The 23,378-nt window shown below is 38.2% G+C and overlaps 1 protein-coding gene across 17 annotated transcripts in view; it reads right to left on the bottom strand.

The window, feature by feature from the left end:
* Nucleotides 1-23,378, bottom strand: part of PTPRK (protein tyrosine phosphatase receptor type K) — a 412,635-nt gene that overhangs the window by 173,350 nt on the left and 215,907 nt on the right. For all 17 annotated transcript variants that reach the window (XM_035320269.1, XM_035320276.1, XM_035320268.1 and 14 more), the window contains exon 7: nt 5,401-5,694. In XM_035320269.1, coding sequence (XP_035176160.1) covers nt 5,401-5,694 — 294 coding nt within the window. The remainder of the gene's footprint in view (nt 1-5,400; nt 5,695-23,378) is intronic.

The raw sequence follows: 23,378 nt of genomic DNA, 5'->3' as shown, positions 1-23,378 counted from the left end.
GGTCAAACTTGCCAGCTGATGGTCCAAGTCAGATAGCTGTTCTGCAGATGCTCTCTCAACAACCAGTAAGTAATTCTGGCATTAAGCTTCTTACTCCAGACTTTCTCCATTGTTTAAATACTTCCCCCCCCCCCCCCCCCCCCCCCATATTATATCACAGCCAACTGGTAAACCTATAAGGAACAGGAGACTGGTGCATCTGATATCTGCTAGTGAGATCTTAAATGTTTCCAATTACCGTCTGGCCAAGAGCCCAGAAACAGTCATGAGTGCCAAATATATTTCTAAAAACAACAGCAACATATAAATAATGGTGTAATATGGGCACTTCTGCAATGACAAATGAGAAATAATTTTTTAAAGTATCACGTTCATCTAGTTTCAAGTTGTTCATCTTAGTTTATTCTAACAAAGTGTTCAACTTGTAAACAACAAAACCATGAGTAATAAAAATATATACTTTAAGCACCCGGTGTATTTAGGCTCCCCTCTCAGCTACACTGTAACTGTCTACAATAATGATATCTACTGTGAGTAAAAAAAGGTAAAGGTTTTGTTTGAAACCTGAAGATAGCTTATTTTGCTATAAAGGTAAATATTCTCTCTATCCACTTAACATTTTTTCCTTTTTAAATAGACAGTTTGAAATTATGCATTTCTCTGCACTTTTATTAGCTTTCAAAGACTGAAATAAGAATTTAAGATGCACTACTCCAGGAGACACAAACGAAGAACCCAGATTATACATTCAGTGCCACATTTTCCAGAACCCGTCTCTGATGTTGAGTGTATCCAATTTTCCACTGCCTCACATACCAACACACTGAATTCTCATGTACAGCACACAGCAAAGGCCATAAATCAAGCTCCCTGCCTTGAACTCTCCACCTCCACACGGAAAGTGTAAAAAGCAAACAGCATTACCTGAAGTAGCACTGTACATATCCCACACTGGCACAAGCAAATTTTATACTGCATTGCCCCTTTCTCTCACCTCATTCTAAAAATCAAAATGAATTTGCATGTAACAAGAACAACATTTTAATTCTCCAGATGGCCATGCAAAGCTGGCTTTTCAGTGTATCCTCATGTTCCTTTTTTTTTTTTTTTTTTGCTTGAGGGGAAAATTCAGCAGTGTCCCGCGTTCTGTGTATTTTGTTTTCAAAATCCCTGCATGTGCAAATTGTAAACAAGCACTCTGTGCTTGAAGCAGAGGGACAGAAAGCAGCCCGGCTCCCGAGCCTCCAGCTGCAGGCAAATCACAGGGCAGTGGTGCACCACGGAACGAGCATCGAGCTCCCACCCGTGCCTGCAGGCCGCCTGCTACCGACAGCGACGTCTTGGTAACTGATAACTGCTGCGAACAACAGCACAATAATAACGATAATAATAAAAGTCAATACGTAGCATTCCATTTGCAGCTCTAATAATGCTGGAAGCATAAAGCTTCCTCTCACCCCCTTTTTCATTTTATTAACTAAAGCAAATAAAGCAGGCACCAGTTTATTGAAATCAAAACATCTTGAGTGGGAAAATTTAAAAAAAAAAAAAAAAAAAAAGATGAAAACACACAGGACTTTTCCCCAACTGCTCTACAATTCTTCATGTTTTACTGAAAATCACACCCTTGCACTGAACTCCAGTAAAGCAGGAGTGAGCAATTCTTCTGTGTACATATATTAAGCCCTGGACAGGCTGAACTGTTGACCTCCTTTGCTACTAAAATATCAGTTAATCATAAAACTGAGCTGTTAGCCATTACTCAGAAGCAGCAGCCAATGTGACAGAATAACTTCTAACTTACAGTTGATAAAGCAGCCTATGCAGACAATTTTAGATTACAACATATTTTCTACACCCCCCCCAAAGGAAATGCAATCACAACTCACACAATATACTCAAATAAATAAAACAGAACAGCTGCAGAAAACCACCTTAGGATTACTTGCAATAAGCACTATGCTCACCTTTGGTTTTAAAATGCTTGAGAAGTGAATAATCTGAGCAGCAACAGTGGGCAAGAGCTGCAGACACGTAACTAGTCAGCCTGGGTGTGATAGGTCACCAGGTGTGATAGGAAGCATCAGCAGCTCCTGAGCATTTCTGCCTAAGCAGATGCACCTGGGCACACAACTGTGCTCAGCACAGAATTCAGCTGTGCTTGAAATGGAAATATGAGGACTACACCTGGCCCTTAAGGAGGGGAATGGCAAAATAATAATAATAATAATAAATAATAATGTTTTACCTAATGTGTTTAAAGCTCACTTTAATTATTTCAAGGCACTCCTTGGTTTCATATATTTGATTGCTCAGCACTCCCTTTAACTGCATATATACAAATGCAAGCTGACAGAAACATCACACAAGTTTTCTAGCAAAATGCAGTCATGTAGCTTCAGCACAGGGAAGATTACTGAGGAAATTCCAGTTAGAGAAACAGACTTCTGGAGGACTTTTAACTACTGGAAGAATTATGTCTTCATTAGAAAACAATTTTGTTTAGCGTTATTGGAAACATTTACTGAACGAGTCACTAGACGCTGGTTTTGCTATGAGGAAGACAGACAATGATGTAAACACCTAATAATAAAAGTTCATGTCTGATACAGAGGTAAGTACAGTCATTGCTCAAATTGTTTAGAAGCAGGATACATCTCCAGCAAAACACAGGCTAACTGATCAATAAATGTTATTACTAAATGTCATGAAATTATAAATACTGAATGACTTATGTGGAAAATCATTTTCAATCTTCATTCAAAAGCAATGCTAATATTTACTTAGCTATCAAATAAACAGCAGAATCCTAGCCTATTCCTGTTGATGTGTCAGTGAGTTAGCTGTCACTGGTTCTTGGAGTGTAAACACTAAAAACTCATCAGATCAATGTTCACTAACGTGTACTTCTTAATCTGTATAGAGAGCAGTCAAATTTCATGCTGAAAATTCATTTATTTCCTGCCACTCCATTTGACACTGAGCAGATAATCGATTATAATTTGTTTCAGATTTTGAACTAATACTTACAAAACTTATGGAATGGTAAAATTGACATAGAACACAGAGAGAAAAGAGAGTATTTGTATGAAGAATAAGAGATCTTGTCAGAAATAAGAATTAGGAATAACTGAAGAATTGCCAGAAAGAAGATATTGCCGCAGAGGTGTCATTTAATATAGCACAGTAAATCACATGCCAGTCATGAATACAAAACCAGTAGCAGAAGAGATTGCACTGTTAGCATTATTAGGCTTTACCTTTTCTTAAAAGTCTTCCCTTTGGAAGAGGCTGATTTTTATTTTTATAGTTTGCCTTTAAGAGAAAACTATTGTTAAAAAAAAAAAATCTTACCAATTTGGGTTTGTGATTATCTTACAAAGAACACTGTGGAAAAGGAATGCCTGCCGGCATTTTTCAGATGAGTGAGAAGGCAACAGGATGACCTGACGTCCAACTTGATGCCCTGCATGACTCGTCCCGTGATGCTGGGCTGAATGCTACAGTCTCCACGAACCCTTGCTGACTCACCTTTTTCTAACTGAAACTGGTTAATAGTGAAATTAATTCACCTGTACTTTCATGGAATAACTAGTCTTAATCGAGGTAAACAGATAGAAATCCTATTAGAATAATATTTCCATGAAAGTCCAAATTTTTTAATTATTATTTTTAACACCTGATTCATTTCGGAGTGGATTGAGTTTAAAATTCATCTCAAACCTATATTTTGGTGCCTGATATTCAAGTTTTATTTAAAAAAAATAATAATAAAAAGCACCACCACGCACGACAGTAAAGTTGTTTCCCTTAAGTTGCTTCTAAAAATATGTCATGTCTTACACAAATCATGACCTCCTTTCTTTTCCTTTCTGATTAGAAAGCTTTCGTCTGCCACACACTGGGTAAATGAAATTCTAAACATTGGGGATTTGTTCATCTCGGCTCAGTCTTTTTAAAACAGAAGCTGTTTTCCAATTTTTACTTTTTCAGAACACTGTCTAAAACAATTCAGTACCATATATCAATGCTTTAACCTTACTTAGATCTCAACAACTGTCATTTTAACTGAGATGGACACAAATATCTTTTCACTTCACAGGGAAGACAGACTAAATTATAAATAAGATCACAAATTTCAAAAATGCTTTCAGTTTCATCTTGATCTAGCTGAGAGCTTACTCGTTAGAGGATAAAAAGAGCAGCATGCCTCAGCTTCCGACAGTACTCTGCCCAATTTCAAAACAGACCTTCAAATTTTCATGGGATTCATACTTATTGACCTAGTCAACTTGAAGTATTAGCTTGTGATCCAGACATCGACCCCCTTTCTCAAGTAAAGAAAATGAATGAAGATGAGAACTTGAATAGTTGTCCATCTTAGGTCTGTGAGAAATGCTTTAAAAACATTTTTATTTTATATATGCCTATGTATAAATGACATTTGGAAATCTGCCACTGCAGCTTTTCTTTATTACTATTTTAATGCTGTTTTGATAGATGGTTATCAGCACCTTCACTAAATCTGAGTGCAAATTTTTGAATACTGTAAGTCAGGCCCTAAAAATCTTGAGATTAGAAGAAAAAAAAACACTAGTTTCTTTTACTTGCTTTCCAGTCTGATGTTCAAATCTGTATTTTTTCTCCTCTACAACTACGAGAGCTGGGTATTATTTTTCTTATAAAAACTGAGATTGAAATAACTGTAAGTAGCTTTACAAGGAACAGGATATAACAAATTTGGCATTGCTTAATCTTCTTGGCGCTGGCCATGGAGAGGCACTGAAAAAAACAGAAGCAGACTGCAAGATTCAGTAACACATGGCTTTGGTGGTAGTAGGTCAAAAATGGGGAAGAGAAGGCACTCTATTGATATTTGCATGTGTATTTGAGAAGTTGCCACAGACTCTGGCAGGCCAGCCTGCTTGGAAAAAAAAAAAGATTACACAAAAGGACACTGCATTTTTTTTTTTCAAAATTCTATTTGTTAACCAGATTCTTTTTCTATGCAAGTTCCTTTATGCACAAGATGATATAAAATGCAAGTGAAAATATGAAGGTGAAAAGAAAGACTTGGTTTTTCATGAGATTGTCCTTTCCACAAATGATGAGGTCTCCTTCCTTCCATGAGGAGGAGAAGTTTTCTTATTTTTTTTTTTTTTTTTTTACCACCTACCTGCCATAGTTAGCATGCAGCAACCTAGACAGTGACGAGGCAAAGCAGGGGATGGAGCAAACCCACATTGGGATAATTAGCAGTCCTAGACAGTTTGAGATCCAGTAAGTGCCAAAGAACCCTTAAGTTAGGTTATAGGTAAATAGAGCTAACAAGCCTACAAAACAATTAAGTAATTACATAAACAGCCTTCTTTTCTTCATTTTTTTCAAAGAGGCACTCACCTGCACACTTGGTTCTGGTGATGAGTGGTGGTCCTGGCTGTCCAGTCCCACCTTCCCCTGGTCTGGTGAGCAGGACCCGAATCTCATATTCAGTGTCCGGGTCCAAGTGCCAGAGTTTGTAGGTTGGTGCATTGACAGCGTGGGTTTCGGTCCAAGTCCCAGACGTCATTCGGTATTCCACTTCTTTCAGAATAATGGGTCCATCACCAATGATTGAATTTGCATTCAGCTGAATCAGCAAGTACGTCGGCCCCACACCCAGCAACTGTGGGGGTGCTATTGGCCGAGGTGGCTCTGTATAGGAGACAAAAAAAAAGTCAGTGAAAAAACAAAAGCTGGAAAAGCCATTAAGAGAAGGGCTCTTCTCATAGAAAGTTGTCAGATTTTAGTCACCAAGGATTTAAAAATTTGAAATCCAAATCAAACTGACATCAAGAGAAGAGCTGAGGAGGATTTCAGCTGATAGAAGCAAGTTGAGCGCTGCTGTTATCTGACCAACATTACTTTTTCCATTTGAAAATCTCAGTTTAAGACCCAGAACTCCTAATCTGATTTATATATTCCTATTTTATAACACATTTTCTGAAAAAAAAATGGGTTCATGATCATTTATATAATTCGCTATGGCAATAATTTGAATTTCAGAAATTGAGTTTCTGAAACATAACTGATTTTCCTTTATTGACAGAAGCCACGTACACACTATCCTTAAAGAAAAAGTTGCAATAGTTGATACACTGACCCTACACAAAATATTCTTTAAAAATCAGTATCACTGCAGTTCATTTGAAGTCTGTCAGATGCAGTCAGGATGAAGGATACAGCTACCCATTATAGGCCTTCAGAATATTCAGCACTGAGCAAAACTATGAAAACATGTATCATTATTTTACTCCTAAATAGCTTACTGCTGACTTAGAAATTCAAACAGTAGGATGCACGTTGCCTTTTGTCTTCCTCTGTTCTAATAATCTTCCACCTAAACATTTCAAAACAGCTGCAAAGTGGAAAGGTAGCAACAGACCAAATGGGAAGGTGAGGTCTCCCTTACCCTGAGAAACGTGTACATAAAGTAGCACAGTGCCTAGGCATGATTTATTTTAAGAAACAATCACAAGCAACATGCACTTTTCTAATAAAATGCATCCACTGATAAACACGGAAGGTTCATTTTCATTCCAGATGGCTCATATTTCAACTAATTTGTTTCAGTTAATTAGGCAACAATGCTAAATTCAATGCACACAGGGGTTTCGCACAGCAGCGATGCAGAACTAACAACGTGGCAACACTGAGCAGGTAGAGGGATCTCACAGCCAGCACATCAGAAATAACACTGAGCCCCAGACCAGAAGATTTCCCTAGGCCTGGGCCCTTCTCATCACTAATGTCCCACGCACCTCTGCACAAGAGAAGTTAGCGCATGGAAGCACTGCACGTGTTCTGCCTCCCGGAACGACCCCGTCAATGTCACTTAGCATGTGAAGAGTAATGATCAAGAATGGCTTGCAGAAGGTCTACAAGACCTTCTTTTGCATCCCACCCTCACTGCACGGCGAAGGCCAGGTAAGAACTCTCTGGTTCTCTAAGTCCAGCAGCGAAGTTTCCGCTCCAGACATGACAATCGGTTCCCAACAGAGTATCTATCAGCTCTGCAAGTAACTGAGTTTCCCACCTTCTGCCACAAAAGGATTTCTTGCAGACTTTTTTAAATTATTATTTGTATTTTCTTTATTTTTATTAGCTGCACATCAAGCCACTCAGTTTGAAGACAAGGAAGTTGTGAATACACCACAATGGGCACAAGCGGAGCTTGTTTTCCTCTCCTAGAGTGAAAAGGTGAACACTCCAAGGTGTCCCAACTCCTGCTTCAGTATATACAAAACCCTAGAAAGTATCTCAATTAATTTTTAACAGGTTTTACCCTGTTCTGGCAAGAAAAGTGAGTATCAACTAATTCAGATCCCTACCTGCATCAAAGCTCAGAAATGCAACTAGGCTTAATGAGGGCAGTTTATTTGCTGTGGAACTAACACAGTAAATGTCAAACTAATGAATTCTAAGGTCAGTGTATATTACAGCAGAAAACATAAATGTTGATGAGCATGATACACTACTGGCTCCAAGTTATAAACCCCTAAAACATAAAGCTATGTTTAGAAGTATATACTTTGATTAAGAGCACGATTATTACAAATAAAACCTCACATTAATGAGACTAATATACCATTGCATATTAAATTTTTATGTTAAGAGGTAAAGCATATTCTTATATTAGCATATGCATTTTGTTTTTAAGCTCTTGAGGACAAGGAGACTTATTTATATAGTCTCTCCCTGTTCCAATAAATTATGCATGAATTTTAATCAGTTAGCAAATGAACAAGTAATTGTTCTGCAGCATTATTAATATTCTTCATAATACAATATACTATCAGAAGCAGAGGTGTGGTGCAACCAGAAATCCCAAAAGCACACTAAGTATCAACTGAAGCGTGCAATCCCAATATACCAGATAAACTTTTCTGATGTTACCCAATTAACTTTCTATTAATTATTCTCATTTGTTATTCTATAACCAGATCCATCAAATATTCCCCAATTATAATTTCAAATTACATAATTTCCCTTCGTATATACAGTAACCTGAAACTTTTATAGCTTAAAAATTACCATTAATAACTAAAAGACAGAACAAAGCCATTATTAGTTTTGCTTACCATTTCCATGGCAACTATCTCACATACACAACACTACTCTATAGGTGGGCTTTTAAACACAATGCACATCCTTCAAGAAGTTATGTTGCTGTTTTTTTCACTCTAGTAATCTGGGTCTAGAAATAAACAACAGTTTTGGAGTGTCTTAAGAAGACAGTCTGTCAAGACTGAAAAACCTTGTACTAGGTATGGGAATAAAAAGAAGAAGAAGAAAAAAAAAAGATGCATTAGAGGTAACCTCAAAGAAAATCACTTTTGGAACTTTGGTCTGATTTCTAAACAGCCTAAAATGTCTGCTTCAGTCCAAGCAAGTGAGTTCAGAACCTGGATCCAACGTAGCACTGCTGCAAGGTGAGAAATAGCAGGAAATCACTGCCCTACACTCTGCCTTGCGTGGCTTTGGCTAGGCTGGCTGGCTGCAGATGGCCACTATGGAAAATGCTTCTGGGGGTTTTCAGTCACCCACCCTGGCAGTCAGGCCATGCAACACAGTGGGCTCCTTCTGCCCTGGTCATTGCAACCATATCAAAGAATCTTACCCGTAATTTCTGTTGAAACCCAACCACCTCCCCCAGTAATTATGAGCAGGCATTGAAGTATCTTGACAGCTAAGGCACAGGGTATTCCTAGTAAAGAGCTTTCACTGAGCACAGTTCAACTTTTCCTGGCCACGAACCTTCTCTGAACAGCTGTAAGGACTCTAAACAATGTTTGACAAATCACATTTCAACCCATGGACAGCTTGTTAACTCATCAGTAGAATCAGTGTTTCCAGAGATATCTAAAAACACAAATGCTGAACAGTATGAACAAAGACCTTGCATTGTGTCTTTTCTTCCTTTGAAACCCAAACCTTAGATTCCCTTTTCCAGCGTGAGTAGTTTAATTGCAAACTCACATCATGACAATATTTTTAAGCCACTGCTTACAGGCAGTAAATCTGATGAAATCCCTTCCATTTTGCATGGCCACTAACATCTCCGAAAGACTATGTAAAAAGAGCACTTCTACATCTACAACATATCAAAGAAATGAAAGTATTTTCATGCATAGCATTTTGCAGCATTTGGACAGTTCTGCTTTTGACATAAAATGCCCACAGCTAAGTTAATCAAAAATTAAGACTGACATTTCATCGGTACGAAGTTCCCATTCTGCTGAGCTACTAGCAGTACATTATGCTCACATCAGTATGTGTATGACATTACAGATTAAACGTGCTGTGATATTTAGGCACCAATGATTAGAATAAGCATGCGGCATCAACCCCAGCTATAAGTCCTCCTACAGTTAAACTGTTGTGTCATACTCATAATAAAAAAAATGTTGTATGCAAATAATTACATATTTATTGACAGGAAAAACAAAAAACAGCCAAAAATGTCATGAGTGTTGTTAGTATGCTAACTAGTATACATGAAACTCTCTACATTCCCAAGTAACATATGCATACAATGTTGTTTAATATTATTTACCCAATCTGAGTGACAATAGCCTACATGCTTCTCCAACACTAAATATGCCTACAGTTAAAATTAAGGAAGCGACTTTTGTTAGTATCTTAGTGATAAGCATATACTGTTGGTAATCAATTCACAGCACGGAAAAAAAGTAAAATCAAGCCCAAACAGAATCCTATTGGTTGTTCCACTTGGGAGGAAAAGTTGCCACTGGATACATTTTGGTAAAATCTTACTTATTTACATGAAGTTATGTTTCTGTCACAAGAGATCACCTCCTTGCTCACAGCAGTAGGGTCTGGAGATAAGGGAGGGGACACACAGCCCAACCAAAGACACGTCGATGCTTTTGTTCTTGCAACTCTCTGTTTCACATCCCCACGCTCCTGCAAGCTTCCTCTGCTCATGTGCTGGCTGTGCCTTTGCTCTGGTGATGCCACGTCCAGTCTTCTCTGTCAAATAGCTTACACACAGCCATGCAGTTGGTATGATGGTGGGCATCAATACTTTAACTCAGTGCAAACAACAGGGATTAACCATAAAAAGCTTAATTTATACAGTTACTTCAGAACAAACTATTCATTTATTAAATGAAGCACATCAGGCTCATCCCTCCAGAAATTAAAATCAGTACAGCTTAACTACACCACAAAGAGACAAGAAAGTCAAAAGAATCCAAATTTCTTTCAAAATTTGTCACAACTCAAAGAAACAAGCAAACAAAACCAACAGAAACACAGTTAACTCAGGATGCTTCGTGCTGCACATGAGGTTGCTGCAGCAGGAGACCCACGGCCCAGAGCCAGAAGAGCAGGTGGAAGCAGGCTGCCAGTTCCCTGTGACAGCAACACTGCTTCAATGCTCTTCCTGCACTGGAAGATTACACACAGTTTTAGGATTCATGCATTTTCAAAAAATATTGGAAAACCGACGAACATGTTTGTTTAAAAGTTGGAGAAAATATTTAGCAGGAAGTACTAGCAGTCAAGTGCTTGCAGGGAAATAAAATTATTGGTCTTAAAAGCTGGTTAATCCAACAGAAAAACAAAACAAAACAAAACAACAACAACAACAAAGACCTTTTAGCAATAAGCAATGACTGAAAGCTTAAACTCAAATATGGTATTAAACCCCAAATTAAACAGTGAGCATAACAAGTGAAGAATAATAACTGGTGATATTGTAGGAAATTCTGCAGTCTGAGTGTTTCCAGTCAAGGCTGGATGGTTTCTAATAAATTACACACTAGAGAAAAAAAAAAAGGAAGACAATAACAATACATAAGGCTCCAAAAAAGTACAACTGAATGAAATTATGTGTTCATTAATTGGTCATAAAATGGGCTATGAAAAGTTTAACTGTAAAAAAATGGAGAATTTCTGCAGAAACATTCTTTTATTTTAAGAAAAATCATTCCATATGTGGCATGTATTTCATATGAAAGATAAATATTTTCATTCAACTTTCCAAAATGGTTATGAAGTACTGCTCTGTTAGGAAAAAAAGAAATAAAAAAAAAATCAGAATCTGAGAAAAAAAAATATTTTGGACTTATAGCTGGCTGTCTTCTAAGCTGACAGAAGTCTGAGAACATCTCTTGCCCTCAGTGCCAACAAAAGAGAAGATCTCTTGCCATCAGTGCCTCGGCACTAACACTATACTTTTCCAAACAGGAAGCCTTCTCAAGTAGGAGGAGAAACATTGTGGAAAGCAGTACTAGCTTCCTGAGAAAGTCTTCTGCTCAGTTTGAAAACAGACAAAATAAAAAATAATAATAAAAAAAAAAAAAAAGCAGGGCATTGAGGGATCCCCAGCTGAAAGTGCAGATCTGACCAACAGCAGAGCTGTCACAAACCTCAGAATCTCAGAAAACCAATAGAGTTTATTTTTAATTTTCCAACAAGATCTCACGTTTTCACTTTCTCTGCATGACAGGCCACACTCACAACTCAGCCTGTCACCTACCTATACATGCCATCCCTAGTGAGTAGTTAGGTCCTTAATGGTTTTGCTGTCTCACGCAGAAGACACAAAGAAGCCCAACAGCCGGTGCAGCAAAGAGATGCCCGGCACGCTGAGGACAGGGAGTTCGTTAGTGGCAGCTGAGTGCTCTGCTGAGCTGAGAGGAGACAAGTCTGAAAAACATCAGAATGACCGAGCAGGTGCACAAGCAAGCCTTCAGTTGCTCTGGTGTTGCCCATTGGAAATGAAGAGGCTGGAGTGAAAGGCAGCTGCCACACTCTCTTTCTCCCAAGGGTTACACTTCTGTCTACCATCTTCCTACCTGAGAAGCCAGGCAAACCATACTAGTTACACTCTGACAAGCTGCCACTGCCCAGCCAAATTTGCCTTGGTCCTGTCCCACCCTGAAGGATGCCCAGGCATGGTGGTGCCAGTCAGAACCAAGCCACACTTTGGTCTTGAGCCTCACCTCGGAAGGCACCCAGGCAGTCAAAACTGGGCTTCAACAGGATGAGCTCAACGGCAGGCAGCACACACTGCACAGACTGCAGGAGGGCACACTTGCTTAAAGCAACTCAAACCACCAAAATAATACACAGAGACCTCAGAGGTTTTAAATCACTTCCTCTACTCCAAGACCAAATGCTGGTTACAGATTCATACAATAAAAACCATGCCAGCTGCAAGCCCTCTGCATCTTCCACAAGCCTTGTACATTCTTCAGGCTTTAAGGAATATTTCTCTAAGACATTTTTTTGTTTTTTAACTTCTAAAGGATTTTGTGAATAGAGAAGTTTTTTTTCTTTTTTTTTTTTTTTCTTCTCCCCAATGGTCAGAAACTTCTTGCTCCATCAAGTTTAACTCATTTTATCAACTGCTTTGTTTTTCTACTTCTTTTTTCCCCCGATAAAAAAGGTTATATTGCAGAGTGGACAACTTGGAGAAAGCAGTTACAGGTTCCTGCTGCTTATGCAGGTTAACAACATCTCCCCCCATAAATACACTGAAGAGAAGGATGCAAAGAGGTTGTTGGCGAATTACTGACTTTAACATACTATACCATGAAATGATTGAATAAAATTACGTTGAATTTTTTTGGTTTTTAGAGGTAAATATTCAAAATTGCCACAAGTCTCCCTTTATATTTTCAAAAAAAATATAATCAAAAGCTAATTCAAAATTATCTTGTGACTAAGTGCTTCATGGAAAGACTTGAACAGTTTGTGATCTAGCATTCCACAAAGCTCTTGTTTGTTTTTTTTTTTTTTTTTTTTTTTTTTAGCTTTTCTTCCCCCCATTTTCTCCTAAACAATGTTTTTGTTCATGCAATTTCTATGACTCTAGAAATATTATCTCTGTGACTTTAGAACACAATTTATCACAACTGTCCAGTACCTAGCACCAGTTGCTTGCCCTGAAGTTGATATACAATACCTGCAAAAAGTTAGTATTTTAATTAAAAGTTAGTTGTCTGGAACAAAAGAACTCATTCTGAGCAATAGCTCAGTGACTAGGTTGCACCAAGTGATTTACACAACTCACCTAAGAGAGCCTGTAAGATCCTTTTCATTGTCTTTTTATTACTTGGAATTGAAAAACTGAAAAGAATCTATTTTAAACGTTCAAAATAAATATCTGTAACAGGGTAAGATTTGGGATATTACATATGGAATCAGTTAGCGAGGGAGAAACAACAAGCAAATGAAGAACTGAACAGTGAGCTCACAACAACAGGTTAGTTAGGATATTGACATATTTCAATGTAATATCATCTTTAATTTTGAGGCTGCAAATAGCAATACTACGTCACACGCTCACCTTGAACTGCTGATTTACCTTTGAGCACCTGCCTAATATATCTCATTTATGTATTAAGTACCACAACGTCTGCAAGCTAATACAGCTGAAATGTATTTAATCTAAGTGATGTAGAAGTTACTGACCACCCAAAGTGCTGAAATAAGAATTATTTCAACAGTGGAAACTGCTAACTTCTGCATAGTCATTTCATATCCTATGCATCACTGTGCCATTTTATTCACCTTGATTTGAAACACTGCTGCATTCATTTTATTATCTTCCTTTAAATAAAGGAACACTGTGCAGCTTTAGCATTGTCAGCAGAAACTGTAAACAAGGTTAAGCTCACGCTCAGCTTACACATAAAAAAAGTCTCTCTAAAAACTGGAGCATGTCATCCCTTTACACAACTTACCAACAGAACACATGCCTATTTATTAAATGATAGTAGGTCTTGCTACTCTGGGAATCAATTAGAAGAGTACAACATATTTTGTCAAAAAGATTGCATTGGGCTAAAGACATTCAGTACAATCCTGCAAGAAAAATGAATACATGTAAGAAAAAGTGGTACCTGTAAATAGAAGACATTTAAATCTTAAATATATATATATATATTTAAGTATATATACTCACTCAGTATAAATGAGTCAGCGTCAGCTATAGGGAATGTCTCAGGCAAAGACTTGATCACAATTACTTCATTACCCACATGTACCAGTAATTCCCTTGAGATCTCAACATTGAGATTATTATTGGAAAGAATTATTTTACCTACTTCATTGTCAGGAAACAGCAGGTTAAGAATAAAATTGAATGCCTTCTTCAAAAACTGGTACCTCCAAAGAAAGAATTACTTTCAACTCTACAAAGCTTTGCAATGGGATATTTGATAATATTGCATTCTGCATATTGCATTCACATGCTGTGGATGAAGACAATTACTTGTCTTCCCATACATTAGGGAAGAAGTGCCTGAAAAATGACAAAATATTATTTTAGGAACTCCAGGATTTATTTCTAGGTACTTAGATAGGTATGTAGTGAGAATAATATTTTTCTCTTTCTTCCTTCTTCTCAACTACTTGGAGATATATATATATATATATATATATATATATATATATATATCTGTGCGTGTATACACACACACACAATTTTAATTTCCAATCTGAGCTGGCATAACTGATACTGCAAAGATTTTTGCAAGGATTGTTTTATTTCTTGGTGCTGGTCATGCTCATGGTGTATATGCTGTACAAACGTCTTATTTACATATTTACAATCAGGACTTGAAACACCTCCAATAAAAATAGAGCATTTCAGTAGAGTTATGACTTACTAGCTCTATGTCTCTATCAAATATAAAGTTTACATACAAAGCAAAAAACACCCAGGACTCCTGGAACTCAGGGAAGACGTCAATTCTACCAGCATAAGACTAACATTAACTACTAGAAATTATCTGCATGCAGCCTAGCTGTATTTCTTCTGTAAGGCAGAGCTCCCCTTTTTAAGAGGGAGCAGCTTGGGGCACAGCTGACACGACTTTGCTCTGGGGAGACCTGCACTCCCCTGCCTGCCCTCACCCTCCTGGTGTGTTTGCCATGTGTGAAAGAGTCCATCTAGTATGTTTCCCTTTGGAAGATGCATGACACCAAGCCAGAGCTAATCCAAAATTTTACCAGCTTTCCTGCATGCGTTTTAAATGACAGAGAAAAATGTTTTACATGCTGTTGGGACAATATGATGGCCAGGCAGAATTCAAAACCGTACCATGCTCTTTAAGTTCAATGAGCTGTATACATCATTGTACCAGAAGGGAACTGAAATATAAAATACCTGCAGTTGAGAGGAATAGCTGACATGGCTTTGGTTTCCAAGCATTTACAGTTTTATTTAATAGCAATTACAGAAACTTCAAGCATGTAAAAGGTGAACCATGCTTTTCTGACCTTCCTAATCCTCCCCATTTGCTGTAATAAACCTGCTCACCTGGCACCTGAGATACTATGAGTATTGCCAGAATTGCTCACTGTCGCTTCATACCTGTTTGAGGTTTTGTATGCGAAAACCAAATGTCTGCATACTGCACACTTAGAGGGTCACCTTCCAACTCATGTCCTTGAGGCTGCTCCTGCCCCAGTCTTGCACTGTTCTCCCTCAACTCCATCTGCCCAGCAGCACTCTGGGGCCCACCCAGACAGCCCCAGTCCCTCTTCCATTGTCTCTAAGTCTTTCTATTGCTGGTTATTTCACCCACCAAACAATGGAAGCTATGCGCTTTAAAGACCAGTTTTACCATAAGCATTAACTCCAACCTGGACCTTGACACATAGAGGGAGAAGGAACACAGGAAAGCAGCACACACACCATCATCTTCAGGAGGAGAGGTACACTGAGACCCTTATAAATGCACAGTGGACAGAGATGAACTTAAAAACTTCCTCTTCAGCAGGGTATCTATGAATACCTGTGGAGCAGGATAAATACTATCTCTCTTCTCCGAAGTTCTTCCTCAGGTATCCAATTTCTTAGACTTTAAAAGCTTTCTGTCAGCCCTCGAATACTATTATCAAAGGAAAAAATGGATACACTTCAGTATATGGGTTACAGATCAGTGATTATTTAGAGATTTTGTGTGTGCTCAGACTATTCAAGTCTAAGGGAAAAAAAAAAAAAGACAGAATCCATCACTTTTGCGCAAATGTTTTTGATGGACTGTTTCCTTGCTCAAATCCCTCTATTTCTATTCATAACCTTTACCAAGATACATTTAGACGTTCCCACCAGCAATGTCTTCACATTTCTTATCACAGCATGCCCAAATATTTCTTGCCAAAAGTGCCAGAAGGCAGCCCACTGGAATGACGGAGAAGGGGGCTAATTATAGGAGGCACTGAGGCACTTACCTCTATCTTTGCAACAAACGAGCAGAAACCAAAAGGGAGACCAACATAGATGTGAACTACACTTTATCTAATGCCTACCTGCACGGGCAACCCTGCTCCTCCACTTCCCACCATCAATGTCACTTGCAGTGTCACTCATCTACTTTATATCCAAGGCTTAAAGCCGATCTTTTTGTGGGGAGGGAGGGCACACGGAGTTTTTCTGCTTTTCTAAGTCCCTGTAGCAGTTCCCAGTGGATTGAGATAAGAGCGAGAGTCACCACAGAAGCAGCAGCGAGAGCACAAGTCCAGGTGCTCATGAGAGAGGAGAAGGAGACTGAGGACTGAGACCGCCTGTTCAGCAGGTGCTGGCCATTAGATATGCTTAGCTTTATCATGAAAGCCTCCTTCAAAGAGCAGAGGAGGGGGAAAGGCAAAAGGAACCAACATCCTTGCCATGGAACTTAGATGGAAATAAAGAGAAAAGATGGAAGTAAAGAGAATAGATATGAAAGCAGCTGTACGCCTTTCTCATTGCCAAATGGATTTCATTTGTGATTAAAAGCCTGGAAGAGCTTTCTAGAAAAACAGAAAAAAAATCCTCACTGCTTACGCATGCAAACAAGAAACATTCTTTCTTAACAGAATGAATAAAATATAGTGATTCATTATGAGTTTTGATAATGCAGCATTGTAAAGTAGAAAGAAAGAATGTTGTGATAAAATTTATTTAATTTACACCAGGAGAACAACTTCACTCTGAGAGGTTAAGTTAGTTGTGGGATTTATTTTTTGATGTTGCAACAAAAATTGGGAATATTTGCCTTTGAAAGAGAAAGCAACACATTAGATTAATAGAAATAGAGCAGTCTTTTGACCTAAAAAGTATTTAGACTGGTTTTGCTGTGACATTTTATTAATCTACTTTTCAGGCTGGACTGTTCTGGCATCAAAGAGTTTGAAAATGTAGAATTGTCAAGAGCAACAGAATTGCTGTGAAGGAGGCATCTTTCTAATTAAACTGATACACAATGAACGGAACCCCAAATTCACTATAAGACATAAAAGCACAGAGAGCTTTAAAGTGCATCAGGTGATTTGGATTATGAAATCATGTTTTGAGGAATAGCTCTTTCAAGCTTTCTGTAAGTTGATAGTATCACGGTCATCTTTATTTTGTTGCAACAAAGATTCAGAGTATGAATATGACAAAAAGTTAACAACCATTTACTCTGGAAGAGCAATTCCTTGAGCATATACTAACAGAGTCTAAATTTTACATCTTATTTCTACTGACACAGACATTTCCTTTTCTGTAGTTATATTTATATGATTAGTTTGACTGCTTACAGCAGGAAAAATCTGACTAGTAACTCATCGAGTGTCTTTCTGGTCTTGTATGAAATAGACCCCTTCACTCTCACCCTAATTGGACTATCAATAAAAGTTAGCTCAAGTGTCTGTAAATATACTCCACAAATAATCCATGATACTAGATGTTCACCTATAAGCAATTAAGGGATACCTGTACCGTAAGATAGAAGTTGCATACCATTTATATATGTGCATATATTATACATGCACACACACTGCTTATGTTTTATACAACAATAACTGCCACCAAAGATTACAGAGAAAGCTTATTAAGGGAACTGAAGTAGCTGTGAAGTTGCATTAGAACAGTTCACAAGATTTTGCAGGATTTAATGGAGAAGGGAAAGCATTTAATTTCTGTCGTGAGAGTGTAATGCGGGTACGTGATAACAGGAGAACCCAAATGCCCAGGTAATAGCAGTGTTTACATGAAGGTCTTAGCAAAATTACGCCTGTCTTTGTCACCTCCTTAAAGCATTTCACATAAAGAGACCCTCTAGGGTGTTCTGCCGCAGAACACCACAGTGCAGCTCTGATGCAGCATCACCAGTGCCACTGTACTCATACCTCAGCATGACTGCCTTCCAACAGCCCCGCAAGGGGAGTTCAGACTGGGTTTTTAAATGCAGTTTGGACACCACCTAACTGAGAGACGGAACCCCTTGCATTGGAGTTTGCTGAAATACTCCCTCAGAACAAGTGATTAACATGATGATGGGGCACTGAGGAAGGCTTGGCTCTCAAATTCAGTCTCCATTTCTACCAGGTGGGAGGAAGCGGTAGCACTCTTGTTAAGTGCCATCTTCATCACCTGAGGAGCACAATCCTGAACACCCCTCCAGACCTGCCTATTTATGACTAGATTGCAAAAATGTCAGTGAGGGGCAACATCAATAACTGAATTCATGGAAACTGCTGAGCAGGGCAGAGCTTTACATGGTGGAAAAGACACAGTCCAAGGGCAATATTGCAACATGGCTAAAAACAAACAAACAAACAAAACAATCACACAGAGATATTAGGATTCAATTTTTCTCTGCCTTTTCCAAAACAGCAAATATAGGTCATCAAGTGAAGATATTGGGAGCCAGGTTCAAAAATAAATAAAGGAAGGGGTCTTCATGCTTAAGCCAGTAGTCTCATATCCATGTGGTGCTGTGGACAACAGAAGGTTACCCCTTTCTCATTAGACAAAGCACAACAGGCTCAGGAACTCACTACTGCTGAAAGGAATCAGATGCTGACAGTGTATCAAGGGGAATGCCATGTATGCTTATTATGCAGTTCATCCTCCCTCCCCTGGCAATTCCTTCAGGACGAATCCTTGGATGGACCCACTGAGATTGTGCATTGCTGTGCTTCTGTGTTCTGTTATTTAAAATCACTATTTAAATCCAGTGTTGGTCAGGACAGGAATTTTGACATCGAATGACTAAGCTGAAGACATGGATATAAAATATGGGGCAAGAAAATGATAATTTCTATACACTGCACTAATTCATGCAACTGAACATGAATCACTGCTTTAATACCTGAAATAAAATATGCTTATATTTAATAGTCAACAAATTTTGTTCATTTTTGGTACCATATTTTAACTGCTTTACACAATCTTACTAATTTTCTGAGGAGTAAACCTGAGAAAGTAACAGCTTCTTATTCTTCTACTGCATTTCCTAATTCTTGAATATGTTAATCAACATCTCTTCAGGCTGAGCTAGCACACCGAAAGTTCAGTAACTAGACTTGTGTATTCACATATGAAAGACAAACAAAATCAACCACACTAGAGAAATAATGCGGGGGAAAAAAAATACTAGAGCTGAAATTGGATGGTACAAGCTTTCCTCTCCAAACACATGATCTACTGTTAATAATACAGTTTGTAATAATATACTCTATTATGGAGATTGCTACCTTGAAAGATTGCACAAGCAAACTATGTTATTTATTAAATTCATATTGCCTGTGTATACAGACATTTTGTCTAAGACTGTGTTCAGCTGGTTCTGTATGTTGAACCAAGCTGCTCAGAGCACATTTCAATAGTACCTGGAGACAAAAATAAACCAGATATCACTGTATTACCAGGTAAACAAATAGGAACAGTACATTTTAAAAGCCCTAACATTTCATCTAAGTGTCAGTAACAATAGCATGTAACCATGGGGAAAAAAATGTTGCATAATTTTTAGCTCTTTTGGCCATGTTACACAAAGCGAGTAACACTTTTTCAGGTGTTTTAAATAGTGCTTTTCATGAAGACAAAGGAAATCATGACTCTTCCTGCCAGAGACCAAAATCCTGCTTCAAACTTCTGATGTTTGAGAGTTCTTTGAAGAGTGTTTTGTTTTTTTACATAGCTGAAAGCACCAAGAAACTTTTCTCATGTGACTTGCTACCCTTCTTATAAACATGGTTTCAGAAAAAGAAGTGTAGTGAACTCAGCCTGAGTACTGGTGAAGTTGCCTCACTGACTTCTGCTTAGGCTGCTAAGCCTATATCCAAACAACGATCTCACCTGCTTTCAGGAACGCCTCCATGTGGTATTCACCCTCCTCACCACGTAATGGGAAAGCCAAATTAGGTTTACAGAAACATCCTGAATAGGTACACGTAATTTTTGTCCAACCATAACAACCTACTACACAGCATTTTGACATTAAAAAAAAAATCCCCTGATCCTTCCCCTTCTTATTTAGAATAGCATTTCCTTCCAAAATTTACTTCACTTTGACTTAAAAATTTAACCATTTTGGCTGCTGAATTGAAAAAGCCAGCTATTGGCTTGATGAGCATCTCTCAGCCCTCTCTGAGGGCACGCTGCCACAGCCTCTTTTCCCACCTTCTGCAGCACATTCAGGTGCAACTACTTCTGTGTAGCACCCACATCCAGCCTGTGAAAATTCAGAGGCTACCTGACCCTGACCACAAAGCCAATTCTGGCTTTTTCTCCATTCCTTAAATAATCTCCACATGCCTTTCTCAGGGCCATGCAAGTGCAGGAAACATATTTCATACTTAACTTTAGTTACAGCCAAGAATATGGAGGCCCCATAAACCAATCTCACAGACAAATATTTTATACCTTCTTAAATACAGAGGCTTAGAAGTTGAAAACAGAACTCCACATACAAAAATCTGCCTTCTCCTTGGGAGTCAAACGAGCTAGATAGGCTGAGGCTTGGGTTAGATTTGCTGTCATGGAGAGGATGGGGTGGGGAGGAGATGGAGCAAAACACTCAATAAAAATTAAGAGATGGTTAAGCTAAAAAATTGAAAAATCCATCCAAATTTAGGAAATAGCAGAAATAAAAATATGTACATTTGCATTTCCAAATCAACATTTTTTGTTTTGACTTCTCAGTCCAGTCTCATGTGGGTCATCAGATGGGCACTCAGAAGATGGTTCAGAATTCTATCTATAGAGGAGTGACTTTTTCTTTCTTTCTTCCTCTCTTCCTCCCTTTCTTTCTTCCTTTCCTAAGGAAAGAAAGAACTTCCTAAGAAGTTCCACCTCCGTATCTGAACTGTACCAAGAATCTGAGCAAATACTTCCTACTTCCCAGGACAGTGCCTTAACTTACATGCCCTTGGATTCTTGGAAGTGTCTTTACATCCCTCTTTTTGAAGCTGAAACATTTTCTGCAACACATACATCTACCTGGAAGGACAGGAAGAACGTGTGGTTCTTAATCATGGCTGCAATTACTGCAGCAATTACTGCGCTGTAGTGGCAATATTTTGTGAATAGATACATAGAGCATATCTTGTTTTCCTATAGAACTAGGGAATAAAAGTCAAGTGAAGACAAAGTCGATAAATACAAAGAAGAGCATGTGAGGGGGAGAATCTCTCATGCACTCTAAATCAGCATAATCAGACAGGAATAATATCCCTCTGAGGAATTTCATGACCATATCATCTCAATTTGCAGTGCCAGACAAGAAGTCAGATAAGATATCAGTGGTTATTAGGAACAGAACACAAAAGAAAGCATAACAGCTTATGCCACAGTGTAAGCTCATAATGTTTTCACATCTTTAACAAAAGGTAGAGATCTAGTTTTCCCATCTCCTGCTGGATGAGCTAGGAGATGAGACATAGAAAAGACCAAAGAGAAGTTATCAGAGTCCTGGGACAACTTCCATATGTAGAAATAGTAAATAAATCTGGATTGTTCAAGACGGAAGAATGATGAATGACAGAATACATGCCACAGGTGTATGAAATGACATGGAGCATGAAAAAGATGAAAGTGCAATTAATTGCTATTTCTTGCAGTGAAAAATGATGGTATATAACTAATGAAAAAGAGTGTCCTGAAGCTTTCTGAACAGAGGGAAGGACTTCCTTCCATCCAAAACTCAAGCTAACTGTGGAAATTCAATGCCACAGGATGATGGACAAAAACAATTTCAAAATTATCTGACAAATTCTTAGAAGGTTCACAAGGATGTTGTGCACAAACATGTAGATACTGTGGCTTGGGAAGTCTTAAGCTTTAAGCCTTAGATTGAGAGATATTACGACAACATAAAAAAGGGAGAAGAGTGTCACTCATGCCTCCCTCATTCTTGCATCTTCCCCTAAGGGTTACATACTAAAATAAGTAGATTTTATGCCCAGTATTACTGTTTTCTTAGGTTGTTATCATGTTCTCCAAAGGAAAAAAACAAAACAAAACAAACACACACAGCAGTGGTCAAATTACTAACTGAATGTTGGAAAAAAAATGTGAGCATAGCCTTCAACCAATCAATTCTAGGTGAGCACCCCCTCTATAAAACTATAAATGTTCCAAACTTCCTCTGCTTTCAGAGTGTGAATGGTGCATCGCTACATGGTTACATTTCCTTTCCATTTTACTATAAATGATCGAGTTTTCTTTTTTTCTAATGCTTGAATGGAAAGCTTTTGGTTCAAAAGAAAAGCTTCTTTGCAGATCTAAAGCAGCATAAGAAAACTACTTGAAAAAAGAGATTCGTTTTCTGCAAGTTTACATCCCGGAATGGTTAATGTAATACAGAGGGAGTAAGAGCATACTTGCATTGCATCTACACTAAGTCATCCCACATACATAATATATATGAAAAACTTTCTCCTATCCTATCATCCCTTTAATGTGTATGGTGGGGAAATAAACAGCTACGGTAAACAAAGTCGGCAGGTAAAATAGCTTGCATGAACTCTAACTCTTCCTTTCACTGCAGGCCAATCCATGAGTACTGCTGGGGCTTAGAATTGTTAAATATCTTAAAAGAAGATAAAATTACCACTTGTCTACACAGCCTCTCCTGCCAAGGCAAAATGTTTTGCCCTGCTGTCATCCTTTGTTTCACAGTCAGAATAAACAGTTCCCCCACTGGTAAGTATTCTAACCCTGTGGTGTATATACTTTTGTTGGCCTGAATTATTTATCATTTCTTTCTCTGCAACACATAAAAGAAAAAATGTGTAATAGAAAGGGGCCAGTAACACTGTTGAAGCTCAAAGTACCCCTTGAAAACATTAAACCAACCCAGGTATTTCCTCTTTGCCATGTTATTAAATAACTTGAGAAAAATTAGATAAAGTATTCCTGCTCATGCCCTATATCATTTATACCATATCTTAACTCACTGAAAAAAAAACAACAAATAATAACATACAAACACTTCTACCTAAGTGTCTTTAGGCTTGTCCTTACCTCAGTCCAGGTTCATACTCCTTTGCTGTTCAGCATAATACTTTTGCCTTTGTATTGCCTCCTCTTTTCTCTTTTGAGTTAT

The sequence above is a fragment of the Oxyura jamaicensis genome, chromosome 3, assembly GCF_011077185.1.
Source record: "Oxyura jamaicensis isolate SHBP4307 breed ruddy duck chromosome 3, BPBGC_Ojam_1.0, whole genome shotgun sequence".
In the NCBI taxonomy this organism is placed as follows: domain Eukaryota; kingdom Metazoa; phylum Chordata; class Aves; order Anseriformes; family Anatidae; genus Oxyura; species Oxyura jamaicensis.
The sequence above is the reverse complement of the archived record's forward strand: the minus strand, read 5'-3'. Positions and strand labels throughout refer to the sequence as shown.